The sequence below is a fragment of the Triticum aestivum genome, chromosome 2D (assembly GCF_018294505.1).
Source record: "Triticum aestivum cultivar Chinese Spring chromosome 2D, IWGSC CS RefSeq v2.1, whole genome shotgun sequence".
Lineage (NCBI taxonomy): Eukaryota > Viridiplantae > Streptophyta > Magnoliopsida > Poales > Poaceae > Triticum > Triticum aestivum.
In genome coordinates this window covers 77,343,180-77,359,262 of record NC_057799.1, presented here as the reverse complement: position 1 = coordinate 77,359,262, position 16,083 = coordinate 77,343,180, and the positions used below count along the sequence as shown (strand labels likewise).

The following is a 16,083-nucleotide window of genomic DNA, read 5'->3' as shown; positions in this document are numbered from 1 at the left end:
TAAAATGGGTTCGTTTAAGTCTAGATGAGACATTGTTATGCCACATCTGAGTGACATATTAGATTGTAGTCTGGTGCTTCCTCAATTCTGCTTTTCACTTGTGTGTTGTTGCTGTGGTTGTTTTGACGTTGTCTTTTTTACCCTGCAAGCCTTTTCTTTGCCGCTTGTCACTTGTGTTTGATGTGTTGTTTGCACTCTGCGGGTTGCGCCCTGATCAGAGGAGCAATCCTCGTTCAGCCTAGTCGGCCTATCTCCGTGTGTGCATTAGTGCATACACAAACAACCATGTTAATATGTTTGTGAGTATTAAAAATGCTAATGAATTTAGAAAATGTTCGCGTATGTAAAAAATGTTCGTGAAATAAAAAAATGTGCATGAACTTAAAAATATTTGTGAATTTGAAAAAATCATGAATTTTTAAATCACAAATATGAAGAAAGTCGCGGTTTTAAAAAGTTCACAATTTTAAGAAAAAGGTTCATGATTTTTTAAAAATAAAACAAAAAAATCATGACTGTTTTTAAATTATGGACATGCGAGTGGCCCCAGAAAAATTGTCGGCCTATGAATGTGGTTCCGATCCCTCCGATGATGCCAGAAGTCGTTTCGAACAATCTAGTTGAAAAGGGACAAAAAAGGAACAAGGCACAGTTGCATGTTGGATGTGTACTTACAATTGAGACAAAAGGAGCCCCCCTCCCCCCGGGTTGCATGTAAGGATGGACTTGCAATTGGGACAAAAAGTGAGTTACATATGAAATGATGGATTCACAACTAGGACAACAAAAAAGACGACCCAGTTGCAATGAAAAATGGGTCGACCCACCTCGCCCCAGTTGTGTGTCGAGGATGGACTTACAACTGGGGACAAAACAATTGTGTATCGGGGGTGGACTTGCAACCAGGACAAAAAAGGAGGTAGACCCATTTGCATGTTGAGAGTAGACTCACAATTGGGACAAAAAATGTGTCTTGCCCAGTTGCATGTCGGGTCTGAACTTGCAACTGAGACAAAAGGGACCAGAGCCTCAGTTGCATGTCGACGATGGACTTGAACCTGGGACAAAAAGTAGGTCAAGGTCCAGTTGCATGTCAGGTTGAACTTGCATCGGGGACAAAAGGGGTCGAGCCCAAGTTGCATGTCGAGGATAAACTTGTAACTGGGACAAATAATAGGTCATAATAGGTCATCCCAAGTTGCGTATGAAGGATGGACTCGCAACTAGGAGAACAAAAGAGGCGAACCCAGTTGCATCTTGGGGTGGACTTGCAACTCGGACAAAAAATGGGTAGCCCTCCTCCCCCTCCCTTAGTTGCGTGTCGAGGATGGACTTGCAACCGAGACGAAAAATGGATCAGACCTAGTTGCATGTCAGAGGTAGCGCTTGCAGTTGCATGTCTAGTAGGAGACATGCAACTACCCACTCTCGCCTCCCAAGTTACGCCCGCGTTGAAAACATGCAGTTGTGAGGCGTGGGTGATACTTGCATTCGCGTGTTTGGTGATGGACATGCAACTTACAGTGACAAAAAAATTGAGTTCAAAATGTTCATAAATATTCAAAATGATAACGAGGAAAAGAAAAAACAGCAAAAAGGAAAAAAGAGAAGGAAAAAAAATAACAGCCCACACAAAAAGGAAAATGTTTTGTTTTTTCTTGGAGAGAACCAAAAAACATAAATATGTATAATTACGTTTAGAATTGAAAAGGAAGAAAAAACAACTAGCAAGTTATTTGATCAAGTAGAAAGATAGGCATTCCAGTTTGAATGGGCAGGAAAAAATCTTGGACCCAGTTGCGAGTCGAGTGTGAGCTTGCAACTGAGGGAAAAAGGGTTGGACCTAGTTGCAAGTTAAGGGTGACTTTGCAACTAAGTCAAAAAAAGGTGGTCCCAGCTACGAGTCGACAATGGACTTGCAACTGGGACAAAAAAAGTTTGGATCTAGTTGTGAGTCAAGGGTGGATTTGCAACTAAGGCAGAAAAAGGGGCCGGGCTCGGTTGCGATTCGAGGGTAGACTTACAACTAAGGCAAAAAAAAAGGTTGGGCCCAGATCGAGCTGAGTTGCGAGTCGATTATGGATTTGCAGCTGAGTCAAAAAAACTTCAGGGCTAGTTGTGAGCTGAGGGTGGACTTGCAACTAAGGTAGAAAAAAGGATTGGGCCTAGATCGAGAGAATTTGCGAGTCAATGATTGACTCACAATTGAGACAAAAAAAACTTTAGGCCTAATTGCAAGTCGAGGGTGGACTTGCAACTGAGACGAAATAAAAGGCCCAGTTGTGAGTCAAGGGTGCACTCGGAACAAAGACAGAATAAAAGGGTTGGGCCCAGTTGCAAGTTGAGGGTGACTTTGCAACTAACCAAAAAATGACCGGCCTAGTTGGAGCCCAGTTACGAGTCGACGCTGGACTTGCATCTGGGAAAAAACCTTGGAGCCTAGTTGCGCGTCGATGGTGGACTTACAACTGAGACAGAAAAAGGGTCGGGCTCAGTTGCGAGTAGGGTAGACTTACAACTAAGGGAGAAAGGGTCGGGGGAATAGAGCCTAGTTGCGAGCCGATGATGAATTTGCAACTGGGACGAAACAATTCCAGGGCCATTTGCGAGTCAAGGGTGGACTTACAACCGAGGCAGGTAAAAAGGGTCAGACTCGGTAGCGAGTCGAGAGTGGACTTGCAACCGAGGCAATAATAATGGCTGGGCCCATATCGAGACCACTTGCGAGTTGATGGTCGACTCATAACTGGGACAAAACAAACTTCGGGCACTGTTGCGAGCCATGGATGGACTTGCAACTGAGCGGAATAAAAATTGGGTCGACACCCATTTGCATATAGAGGGTGGACTTGCAATTAGGAAAAAAGCGGACCCGGTGCATGTTGAGGGTGGAGTTGTAATTGGGACAAAAAATGCCCCCCAAAAGAAGGCTGTGTGTCAAGGATGGACTTGCAAGCAGGATAACAAAAATGCGGGCCCGTAGTTGTATGTCGGGGGGTGGAACTGCAACTAGGACAAAAAGGCTTGGACCCCCGGTTGCATGTCGAGAGAATGCACTTGCAACTAGGAAAAAATGGACCAAACTCAGTTGTGTATTAAGGGGTGGCCTTGCAAATGGGACACAAAAGATGACCCAGTTACATGTCATGTCAGAGGAGAAGTTACAACTAGAACAAAAAGTCATTGGATGAAAATCATAAAAAAAATCACAAAAATCCCTAGATGAAAAATAGGGAGGAAGGAACAAACATGGATCTGAGGATTCCACACTCATCATTGATCGCCATCTTATTCACCATGAGGACCAAGATCGAACCTCCAGTCAACTCCCTCCATCGTGCTCGTGTCGGCTCTACTCCAAGACAAAAGGGAATAGGAGAGAGAAGGTGACGAATGGAACTGAGGAGGCAGCGACGTATCTTCAACTTATACAAAGCATGCCAAAAAGAAATGTGACCCTTGAGATCACGCCACGAAACGGCTCAACAAAAGATGAGGTGAACGGGCCGACAAGTGGACACCGAACATACGGCAAGACATGGGACACACGTATGGTAGCTTCTATTTTCACAACCCCTCGTATGTTCCTAATTACTCAACTTTCGGTTGAAATGAAAAAAAGAGAATTAAGAAGTGCAGCCCAACAACAATACAAAACGTAACCGCTGTCCACACAAACATAACCTATAGCCTAACAAGGAAAAGAATGGCCCGAGCAGTTAAACCGGAAAACACACGGAACACGCCCACGACACGTGAGAGCCTGCTCTGATCGGATGACACGGATGTTAGATGAGACATAACTAATTCTTATTTAGATGGGAGTTAGCAAATAAGTTTTTTTAGGATGAGTTAGCAAATAAGTTATAAAAACTTCTTCCTCAAATAATGACAATACTGCACAAACAATAAATGTAGTTAGCACGAATATTTCACATGAAAGATCTAAAAGGATGCATAAAAGGAGAATACCGACTTTGCAAACCGGACAAACCAATTTTTTTTACTGTTCCATGAGACCATAAAATCGAAAACAACATAGATAGACACATCACTGCAATTTTCTAAGTTAAAATTATCTTGAATATAGTGATAATATATGCTTGTATTTTGAGTGTATGATAATGAAATATATTAATTTACTCATCCGTCCGTTGCCACAGCCCCGTCCATTATGTTGTGTCTTTCTATGTTGATTGACATTTGCAAAGCATAGTTAGAAATCATTACTGTTTATCCTTGATACACAAAAGTGAAATATATATTAGAATACAAACTAAATATGGTCATATGCAATATACATACATTGGTCGACTGCTAGATGCAAGCACGCGACAATTTCAAGCTAGGTGAGTCACATTGTTTTTTTTAGCAAAGTGAATGCCATCCTTCCGAATCTATATAGAGGGCGTTCTTGTACCAAAAACACATATTTGAGGTGCTTTTTTGGCTTATAAGCCACAGTGAAAAATCCAAGTAAAAGGCCAAACAAACACCCGTATAGGCTTCATGGGTCGAGAATGACGAGGACATGAGTTTTTATCTATGTATTATTAGTACCATATACTTTTTTCTTGTAAAAACTCATCTATATATATTCTTTTTGCGAAAAAACTCAGCTATATAGATCTTATTGGGTTATTACTTTTCCCGTAGTAGTGGTTGGGATTCCCCCAAGTGTAAAGGTGAAGTAGCCCAACAACAAGTATTTCCTTCAGGTAAGGAACCAAGGTTGTCAAGTTGTCGCCCAATACTTTATCGCGAGATGGATAACGCTTCGCTAGGGCTTCCCAGCCCGGGCGATCAGGGGGCGATCCCCACGCCGCCACCGCCGTCGGACGTCGCTCCGGCCAAGTGTGGCCCTCCCTCCGGCCCCCTGCCTGCGCAGGATGCCGGAACAGCAGCGGCTTCGTCCGCCCTGCGATCGCGCGGCTTATAGTCATCGTCGATCATGCCATGTTCGAGATGGAAAGTGCCAATGGGCTTCCTGACTCCCCACGTTGGAGGGGGCTAGATTTTCTCGAACCCTTCTGCAAGGGAAAGCTGGATCGGACTCCCTTAATACCAAAGGCGGGGTTGCTGCGAGGACAGAAGTCGAGGGAGCCACCAGATCGATCTACGTGCGCTGCTACACCGCTGCCGCCTGAGCGAGTCATCAGCGAGACGGCGGGATCGTCAACGCATGGGGCGGAGAAAGCTATGCCAACGACTACGGCGAACCTGGTGGTTGGTGGGGGCGATTATGGGGCTCCCTCTGCGGACGCCGCCCGCCCGAAGCCCTCCATCAGGGGATCTGCAGTAGCCACGGCTATGAACCCACGCGTGCAGGACCTGATCATATGGAAGCGTAGAACAACGGAGACGCTGGAGGGGCAGCAGTCTCACGTACTTGGAGATGTTCGTGACCAGGACATGCTGGAGGTGTCAAGTGACAAGGAGCAGTCGGCCCAGGGGCCGCCGACGAACTGACGGGGCCGGCGGAGCCCCGTCAGGAGCAATGAATGTCTTAAGTTGGAACTGCCGAGGGGCGGGGAACCCTCGGACAGTTCGTGATCTTGTGAGTCTTGTTCAGACTCACTCCCCTAGCATTGTTTTTCTTTGTGAAACTCGACAGTCCAAGAATAAAATGAGTAGGTATCGTGCTCGCTTAGGTTTAAAGGGTTTTGATGCTTCTGATAGTGTTGGTCTTAGTGGAGGTCTTGCTTTGTATTGGCATGAGGCGTTGTGTGTGGATGTAAAAACAATAAATGAAAGATATATCGATGCGTATGTGACGAGTGTGGTGGGCGAGCCGCCTTGGAGGCTCACTTGCGTCTACGGCGAGCCCCGTACGGAGGACCGACATCGCATGTGGTCCATCCTCCGTGATCTGCACCGACAAGCCAACATGCCATGGGCAGTGGTTGGCGATTTCAATGAGGCCATGTGGGGCTTCGAACACTTTTCTGCTACACCAAGATCGGCAGGTCAGATGATCGACTTCCGTGATGTGCTTGAAGTATGTGGCTTGGGTGATCTCGGTTTTGCAGGGCTCCCGTATACATATGATAACCGGCGAGGTGGGCGGGCAAATGTCAAGGTACGCCTAGACCGGACCGTGGCAAATAACTCCTGGAGGGATCTGTTTACACATGCAAAGGTGGAGCACTTGGTGGCTCCTAGTTCAGATCATCTACCTATCCTGCTCTGCTGTTCTAGGGAGGAGCCGAGGCAGGAGCATGGGAGGAGGTGCCGCCAGTATGAGGTTATGTGGGAGAGGGATCCCACGCTACCGGAGGTAATTATGAACACTTGGACCGAATTGGGTTTGATGCTTAACCTTGGTGAAATTGCTTCTGGGTTGGGAAACTTGATGAAGAAGTTGCATGATTGGAGTAGGAAAAAGTTTGGTAATGTCATCAAGGAAATTAACAAGTCTCGCTCTCGCCTAGAGGAGCTTATGTCTATGAATGCAGATAGGAAGGAGATTAGAGAGGCAACAGACAAGATGAATGAACTCTTGTATCGTGAGGAGATGATGTGGATGCAAAGATCACGGGTTGCATGGCTGAAGGAAGGCGACAGGAACACACAGTTCTTCCATAGGAAAGCTGTTTGGCGCGCCCAAAAAAATCGCATTAAATCATTAATGGATGCTGCAGGTGTCATTCACAGGGATCATGAGGCTATGGCGGCTATGGTTACTTCATATTTTGCGGATCTCTTTTCAGCTGATAACTCATTATGTGCGGACCCTGTGATTGATCTCATTAATACTCGTGTTACTGACCACATGAATGATGCTCTCTGCGTAGATTTCTCGGACAAGGAAATTGTGGATGCCTTGTTCCAGATTAGACCCTTGAAGGCTCCGGGACCAGACGGGTTTCCCGCTCGTTTCTTCCAGAGGAACTGGGCTGTGATGCGGGACCAAGTCATCGCAGGAGTTAAAGCGTTTTTCCGGACGGGACTAATGCCGAAAGGGGTGAATGACACTGCCATAGTTCTCATCCCCAAGGTTGATAACCCAGAGAAACTGACAGAGTTTCGGCCTATCAGTCTGTGCAATGTGATTTATAAGGTGGTCTCAAAATGTCTGGTAAATCGCTTGCGCCCTATCCTTGATGATATCATCTCCCCCGAACAGAGTGCATTTGTTCCTGGCTGGATGATCACAGATAATGCGTTAATTGCGTTTGAATGCATTCACTATATTCAGCAAGAGAAGGACCCTAATAAGAGCTTCTGTGCTTATAAGCTGGATTTGTCTAAAGCTTATGATAGGGTCGATTGGATCTTCTTGGAGCGAATGATGCAAAAGATGGGTTTTGCTCGTCGGTGGGTGAACTGGATTATGGCATGCGTCACCTCGGTGAGATACACACTTAAATTTAATGAGACCCTCTTGGATTCGTTCGCACCGTCGCGCGGGCTACGGCAAGGTGATCCCCTCTCCCCGTTTCTATTCCTGCTTGTGGCTGATGGTCTCTCCGCTTTGTTGAAGGATGGAGAGCGCAAAGGTGATTATACTCCGTTAAAAATCTGCCGCAGAGCTCCGGGTGTTTCTCATTTATTGTTTGCAGACGACACTTTGCTTTTCTTCAAGGCTAAAGAGGAGCAAGCTAGGAAAGTACAAGAGGTGCTAAATACGTATGAAAAAGCTACAGGCCAGTGCATCAACCCAGCTAAGTGTAGTGCTCTGTTTGGAAATTCATGTGCCATTGAGGACCAAGAGAATGTGCGTGATGTCCTACATATTGAAACAGTAACTTTTGAGGAAAAGTACCTGGGGTTACCTACACCGGAAGGACGTATGTCTAAGGGAAAATTTCAGAATTTACAGTCTCGTCTGCTGAAGAGGATCATTGCTTGGGGCGACACCCTCTCGCTTGCAGGGAAAGAAATAATGATAAAAGCCATTGCCCAAGCTATCCCCACATATATCATGGGAGTTTTTAAATTACCTATCTCTGTCTGTGATGACCTGAACAGAATGGTGAGGAACTTTTGGTGGGGCTCCGCTGAAGGCAAGAGAAAAACTCATTGGTTGGCATGGCCAAAAATCTTAGCTCATAAAACGAAGGGCGGCCTGGGCTTCAGAGACTTCCGTGTTTTTAACCAGGCTCTCCTTGCTCGCCAGGCGTGGCGGCTGCTTATCAAGCCTAACAGTTTATGTGCGCAGGTGCTGAAAGCTAGGTACTACCCAGATGGACGCCTAGAGGACACAGTCTTCTCCGGAAATGCTTCTTCTACGTGGCAGGCCATACAATATGGACTAGAGCTACTAAAGAAGGGCATTGTGTGGCGGGTAGGGGATGGCCAGAACATCCGCACATGGCGGGATCGGTGGGTCCCCTGGGAGCCATCGCGCCAACCTGTCTCCCAGCAGGGCACATGTCGGCTCCGGCGGGTGGCCGAGCTCCTTGGCCCGGACGGGACTTGGTGCATGGACCTACTCCGGCGCTACTTCCTTCCGGCAGACGTCGACGCGATCGCCAGCATCCGCACTTCATCTCGTGTCACCGACGACATCATCGCATGGGCTCCGGAGAAGAACGGTATCTTCACTGTTCGATCCGCCTATCGCTTTGCCATGGACGAGCGCGAGCGTCCATTGGCCACAGCCATGAGCAGGGCACCGGATGGTCGTCGCGCCATCTGGAAGATCATATGGGGGTGCCCTGCTCCCCCGAAGGTACGCGTGTTTGCATGGAGGATTGTTACAAACTCACTTGCTACCTGGGCAAACAAATTCTCTCGGCACCTTGAGATTACTGATATTTGTCCCCTTTGTGGTGTGGAACGAGAGGATGGGTTCCATGTGTTCTGCAGGTGTCCACTAGCTAAGGAATTATGGCATGCTATGGCCTTGGACTGGCCTATACCGAGTGTCGACGCCATCCATAATGTTGGGCCGGAATGGCTCTTCACACTTCTGGAGCCGCTGGATGAGGCGACACGGATGATTGTGCTCATGATCATGTGGAGGATTTGGCATGTGCGGAATGAGATTACGCATGAGAAGAAGCCACCACCCACAGAAGCTTCTCGCCGATTCCTTCATGCATACATCAATTCACTCTTGTGCGTGCAGCAACACCCAAGTGGAGATGTGGTCAAGGGAAAGATGATACTCAATGCACCACCGATACTCACTAGAGAGCCGGCTCCTCTCAAGGAGGAGCGAGGATGGGTTGCCCCAGAGCTAGGCAATACTAAACTTAATACAGATGGTAGCTTCATACCGGCGACAGGATTGGCTGGAGGGGGCATGGTCCTTCGAGATTCTGAGGGCAAGATCATTTTCAGTGCTTGTAGAGAAATTCGCGCATGCGATAATGCGCTCACGGCAGAGCTAGCGGCGTGTCGGGAGGGCCTGGAACTAGCTCTTTTCTGTACGGACGCACCCATTAAAGTCGAGCTTGATTGTGCAGAGGCGGTGACAATGATCACAGCTCGTGTGCAGGACCGGCCGGCTCATCGCACCGCCATTGAGGAAATCAGGAGACTGGCAACGATGGAGGGGAGGGAGGTCTCTTTTAGTCTTTGTTGTCGTTCGCAAAACAAAGTTAGTCATGAGCTTGCCAAGTATGGTAGGAGCACCCCTCGCACCGCTGTTTGGTTGCACTCGGGGTTAGACTTTATTGTAAACTTGGCTCTAGCTGAAAAGCCTCCGTGAGTAATGAGAATCCTCTTTTCACCCGCAAAAAAAAAATGAATCAAGGTTGTCAATCTAGTAGGAGTCACCTAACAAACAAAGCGAGCGACACCGGCACACAAAACATGCTTGTCCCCACAGCGAGAGGGTTGTCAAGCCCTTGTCTTGCTAGTCACAATATTAAACCCAAGTGATAGAGATAATTGATAGCAAGGCAAAACGGTAGCAGTAGCAATTGTGAAGAAGAATTCAGTAACGAAGAATAGACCCATGTATCGTGCGCATAGCAGTTTCACAGTACAAATGGTGATCATTTTTTTTACATTAGGATAGCAAAAGGAGGGGTAGAAAATTGTGTGATGCCAACTAGAGGAGCCCCAGGATCAAGAGATGGCAGCTCAATGGCGATGAAAAAGAAGAACCGTGATGCTGCAGAGTATGTTGAGCCTAAGACAGCCACAGAAGGGAAGAAGATAAAAAAGAAGTCCAAAACCGAGGCCGATGAGCGATGATTAGACTAGAACCTCTTTGTTCTGCTTAATGAAATTAAACATCTACTAGTGTACAATTTATGTACAACCATGGATCTAATCAGGTCTCGACTATTGAATCTTTCATCCTATGGTGGTGCTGATCACATTTTTGAGGTCTATAATGTGGAAGAGCATGGATTGAGGAGGCTGTTCAACTATTGCCGTTTAGAGCATGTTTTGCGATTCATGCTTCGTCATATAGTAAGTAGTCCTGTTGCACCACAGTAGTTTGGTCTTGCATTTCTTGATTAGCACTTGAGATGTTTTGATTGGATGTGCGTTCTTCAGGGTCTTTTATTGCCTGGTTTTGTCAAATCATATTTCTAAGTTATTTCTATCTGCACTTGGATACATTTTGAGGTCTATAATCTAGAAGAGCATGAATTGAGGAGCCTGTTCAGCTAGTGAGTAGCCCGGTTGCACTCGAGTCTGCTTTTCATTTTTTGAACAAGATGTATTAATGTTAAGTTGACATTACCGTTGCCTGGTTTTGCGGAATCTTATTTCTCTTCTGCACTAGAGCTTCAGCTACATACACTTACTCACATAGATCCTGGCATCCTGCCTCTTGTGGTTAGGGGTTCCTCATGATTGTGCATGTGATTTCTGAAAACATATTGTCATAATATGAATGCGAATGGCACTGGAGTTACAAAATCACTTCAGTTGCAGAGGTAATGGACTGAGTGATTCTGCTCTTCCTGTTGGTTGCCCCTTTCATCTGGACTGAAATGCTGGGTTGCTGGTGTACTGAAATGCTGTGTTTGCTCGTTCTGCCTTTTCTCCATTCCTTCTTGACACCGTCTTTGCTCTTCCCACTCTTCGTCCCTTCCTTCAGGACTGAAACACTCTGCTTGGTCTTGCTACTCTTACTCACTTCCTCCAGGACCTGCTCCACTTCATGAACCACCCCGAGCCTCCCGAACCATGCCGCGAGCAGCTGCGACGGCTCTTGGCCGATCACGATGCCGTTCTCTTCGAGCTCCGCCAGAAACTCCAGTGCTCCTTCCAGCCTATTGGCCTTCTCGTACGCGCTGAGTATCAAGGCGACACACTTGTCGCACGGTTCCAGTCCCGCACTCCTCATGTTTCGGGTCACACAGACGGCCTCGTCGATCCTATTGGAGAGGCAGTAGGCATTCACCAGGAGCGCGCACAGCTTTGTGTCTGGCACCGTCCCCGCGAACTGCACCGCATCGAAAACCCTTTGCGCCCCCTCTGAATCGCCTTTGTACGAGTATGCTCTAAGCAGAGCCTTGTAGACCTCTTTTCCTGCGAAGACCTGCTGATCCTCCGTCTGTTTGATCAGATCTTCTGCTTGGTCTAGCATGTCTGCTCTGATGTAGGCCATGATCATCGAACCGTACGCGCGCTTATCGAGCGGTAGGCCCAGCAACACGATCTCTTCGAATGTTTCCTTTGCGCGGGTGAGATCCCCGGCCTTGCTGTACATGTCCACCAGTGCAGTCAGCATGACCTGATCACATGGGAGGCCTCTGGCTTTCATGGCCTGGAATGCTTCCTCGGCTTCCCGCAACAGATTTTGCTTGCCGTAGATTTGCATCAACTTGGTGTAGTCGCGCACATTCGCTTCGAAAGAATCCTCCAGCAGTGCATATTCTAGTACCTAGCCAACACACAGTCCATTCGTAAGGTCACATTGCCGATAAAATTAATGCAAACAGTCACCATTGATGCAATTCAGAAGTTCAGCCATTTCTAATTCAATGTTCAGTAAGGAGCTCAGATCAGAAGTTCATAAAATTCTAAACTCAAAATTCCCTAAAGAAGATGCGAGTAAACTAAGAGCATGCTCATTCTCCAAGCAAATAAAATCTCACTCAGGCAATGGTGGTGCCGAAAAATAACAACGATTTCAACCTAGTGCAGCAACAAGCAGAGGACATTTCAGGTTCTCAAGTACGTAGCTAATTCAATTGCTTCATAATCATGAAAAATGATCACTCCCTAGGTGATTCTAGTACTTCAGCAACCACCCCTAACCACAATCCAGCAAACGCACCATGTAATTTCCATTTGCTCCAAAGATTCATCAACGAGATTTGGGGGAAAAATAATGCCCACTGACCTCAGCGAGAAGCGGGCTCTCCATAGCCTTGAGCTCCTTGAGGACCAGCAGCCAATCCGCCCTCTTGGGCTTCATGGCCTTCACCCAGAACGCAAGGACCACGCCGAGATTCTCATCGCCGGGGGACAGCGACAGGACGCGCGGCATCAGCGCCCTGCATCGGTTGGGCAGCTTCGGGGACAGGCCGCGCATCGCCTGCTCCTGGGGCTCGGAAAGGTCGGACCCGAGCTCATCCCACCTGAACCTCGGCGTCTCCTCCGCCTCCACCGCCGCCGCCTGCGCAGTCCCCGCCGCCCGAGGCCGCGCCTTCGCTCCACGGCGGCCGGGCGCGCTCTCGCATTTCGAAGACGCCCTCGTGGTGCAGGCCCTGGAGACTTGCGAGGCCAGCGAGTGGAAGGCCGGGGCGGCGAGCGACACCATGGGGGAGGGAGCTCGCCGGAGAAGGCGACGAGGGAGCTGAGCAAGGAGCAGAGGGCTCTATCCAGTGGCACGATCGAATCTGAACCGTCCAACGGCGGGAGATCCGATCGAGCGGCCAGGATGCCCGTGTAGCTTTCCCAGGGAATATCCCCACCGTAGATGCCAGATCGCACGGGCGCGCGCGACGTGGGACCCACCGGCGCGGCCGCCAGATATAAATAGGCGGCCCTGGCTACCCAGCATTCCCCTCTCGGTCTCTAGGGTTTTGGGACTTTAGCCTCCTGCGCCGCCGCCGCCGCCGCCCAGCGAATTCGACAAGCCCCCGAGCTCGCCGGATCCGATGGCCGTCACGTTCTCCGACCTCCACACCGCCGACGGGCTCAAGGCCCTCGAGGCGCACCTCGCCGGCAAGACCTACATCTCCGGGTGAGCACAGTCGCCTACCCTACTCACTCGCTGTCCTCGATCAGATCTGCCAGTTCGTAGTGGTCTGCAGTTGGATTAGCTAGGTTTGAACTGATCTGCTCTGCGATATTTGGTTGCCTACAACATGAGATCTCTTCTCCTTAGTTTCGAATTTTGCAAATCTGGTCATTTATCTGGCTGGATGCGGGCTGTGTTTGCTTATTAGTAGCGTTTGTGATGCTTCTGCAGCGATGGGATCACCAAGGACGACGTCAAGGTGTTCGCGGCGGTGCCCGTGAAGCCCAGCGCCGAGTTCCCGAACGCTGCCCGCTGGTACGACACCGTCGCCGCGGCTGTTGCTTCAAGGTACGAAGTGTAGTATGTGCTGTTCTATCTTAGTATGCTGTCACTTAGCATGGCAGATTAATCTGGCCTATCGAATGGTGTAATTATATGCATGGTTTCTTAATGCCTTTGCTGACTATGCAGGTTCCCTGGCCAGTCCTCTGGGGTGAGTGCATCATCGGCTCCTGCTGCAGCTGCTCCTGCCGCTTCCAAGGTTTGCTCCTGCTTGTCCATATTTGTTGTGTCAATTACTACTTTGAGAGTTTGAGCAATCGAGCCGTTGCTTTTATTTGCCCTTTGAAGGCTTTATTGTTACTATAATAAGTTCTATAGTGACTGCAGCATGTGCTAGAACTCCAAATTGTAGTTTTGAGGGAATGATAATCGTTCTTTTAGTAATTATAACTGTGTGTATGCCAAGCTCTGAATGCTTCACATTAATGAATGTTTGCTGAAGTACTATCTCAGTTACATTTATGTCAATCTTCATAGGCCTCATTTGAATTCGAATATAATTATTGCTCTGCATTATGCGTTTGACCTTCTTGCAGGATGAAGATGACGATGATGACATGGATCTGTTTGGCGATGAGACCGAGGAGGACAAGAAAGCTGCAGCTGAGCGTGAGGCTGCCAAGCCTGCAAAGAAGAAAGAAAGTAAGCTCTACTAGTGTTGTGTGCTTAAATTGTCTGCTGACTTACTATCCTGCAGCATTCATGTAGTCTGGCTTATATTGTCATTGTCCAGTTTGTGCTAACACCAAGCTTTATTTAGGTGGCAAATCCTCCGTCCTCATGGACATCAAGCCATGGGACGATGAGACTGACATGAAGAAGTTGGAGGAGGCTGTCCGCAGTGTTCAAATGGAGGGTCTCACCTGGGGTGCATGTAAGGAACTCATTTCTTTTCATATAGTATATATCTCTTCTCATAGCTCACTGATGCAACAGTTTGACAAAGTTAACACATTGCTTTCACTCTTGCAGCTAAGCTTATGCCTGTGGGTTATGGCATCAAGAAGCTCCAGATCATGCTGACGATCATCGATGACCTTGTGTCCGTCGACACTCTTATTGAGGAAGTGCTTTGCGAGGCGCCCATCAACGAATATGTCCAGTCGTGTGACATCGTTGCCTTCAACAAGATCTAGAATCTTTGTTCTCCCACCTGCTGGATTCTTGGTACTGGGATTGGTCGATCTGGAAAACATTATGTCGTCCCATTTAGTTACCCCTCTTACAGAAATGCTACTGGTTTTGTTTTTGAGTGATGCCCTGGTCTTGAATGTCTGCTACCTTTAAATAGTTGAACTGCTGAGCGGTTTGTAATGGCGAAACATCTATCATGTGGAGTAAAATCAGTCTTTGATAACCGTGATCGGATGATCCAGATGTTCTTGTTTACTTCTGTTTTTCCATATCTCAGCTCGTACTTGAAACTAATCTTGTCACCAAGCAATAAGAAGCTCTCGTGCCTAGCGCTGTACGGTTGCTTAATCATTTCAGTGACTTAGAGGATTGCACAGCCTTAAGCCCTCGACACTTTAGAATCCCCAAAGGATCTAGTGTTTTTTTGAGAAGCATGAGGGCAGGCGCTGCACTTTTGGTTAGTTTGCCAGATATAAATCACGATTTTGTAAATTTATGACGATAAATTATAACCAAACCATGAGAAATAGATTGGTACTAGCAAATCCCACTCCAATAAAAGACCAGCCATGACAATTTTGGGAAAGACCCTCATTTTGCTCCACATTTGATGAAACCCCTTTGTATCTTTAGACCAGCCCCTCCCCTGCCCCCTCCCCCCTCTTCATCCAAAAGAGGAATAGATTTAGGATGAAACATAACATATTTTTAGTGGTATATATATCAAAACTAGGGTAAATGTTTTCATGTTTGTGAACATGTATTAGTCTATTTTGAATATGCAGTGGCAAAAGAGAACATGATCTATGGTAACCAAAAGGAGGAGAGTCCAAAATTACCTATCTGATAATTTATTTATTTTACAATATGAAATTTAGGAATGTAGCAAGTTCTTGATATTATACTCCATCTGATCAAAACAACGACACTTATTTTGGATCAGAGGATGTACAATATTGTTATATGTTTTCATGCTTAAAAAAATCACCTCTCCTAACTGCATTGGCAGACCAAGATTTCGACCTATGTGAAGGCAACATTATGAAGGGTTGAAGTTTTGGAGTATTTAGGTTGCACCAAAATTAATATAATGGATATATGCATATGCATGCACTAGTAAATACTTCCTCCGTTCCTAAATATTTGTCTTTCTAGAGGTTTCAACAAGTGATTATATACGGAGCAAAATGAGTGAATCTACACTCTAAAATATGTTTATATACATCCGTATGTGGTAGTCCATTTGAAATCTCTAAAACAAATATTTAGGAACGGAGGGGGGGTAACATTTTGCAATTTATTTGTGGGGGCCATGGCCCCCCACTGGATGGGCACATGCTTCTACATGCTCGGCCAATCGGTGCCTTCCAACAAAAGAATTCCATAAGACAATGAGAACTACTCGCGATGCACCAACAGAGTGTTTTTGAATAATTTGAAGATTGCTCGCCGAGTGCCGCGCAGTGACCAACAAGTGTTATGCCTTCACAACATGCCTTGGTTGA

General features: G+C 47.2%; 1 protein-coding gene across 1 annotated transcript; it reads left to right on the top strand.

Moving 5' to 3' along the window:
• The first annotated feature begins 12,332 nt into the window (after positions 1–12,332).
• LOC123051701 (elongation factor 1-beta-like) lies at positions 12,333–14,801 on the top strand. Its single transcript, XM_044474667.1, has 7 exons — positions 12,333–12,542; positions 12,957–13,105; positions 13,334–13,450; positions 13,574–13,643; positions 13,981–14,086; positions 14,205–14,318; positions 14,417–14,801. The coding sequence occupies exons 1-7, from the start codon at positions 12,333–12,335 to the stop codon at positions 14,578–14,580; spliced, it is 930 nt and encodes a 309-aa protein (XP_044330602.1). The 3' UTR covers positions 14,581–14,801.
• The last annotated feature ends 1,282 nt before the right edge of the window (positions 14,802–16,083 follow it).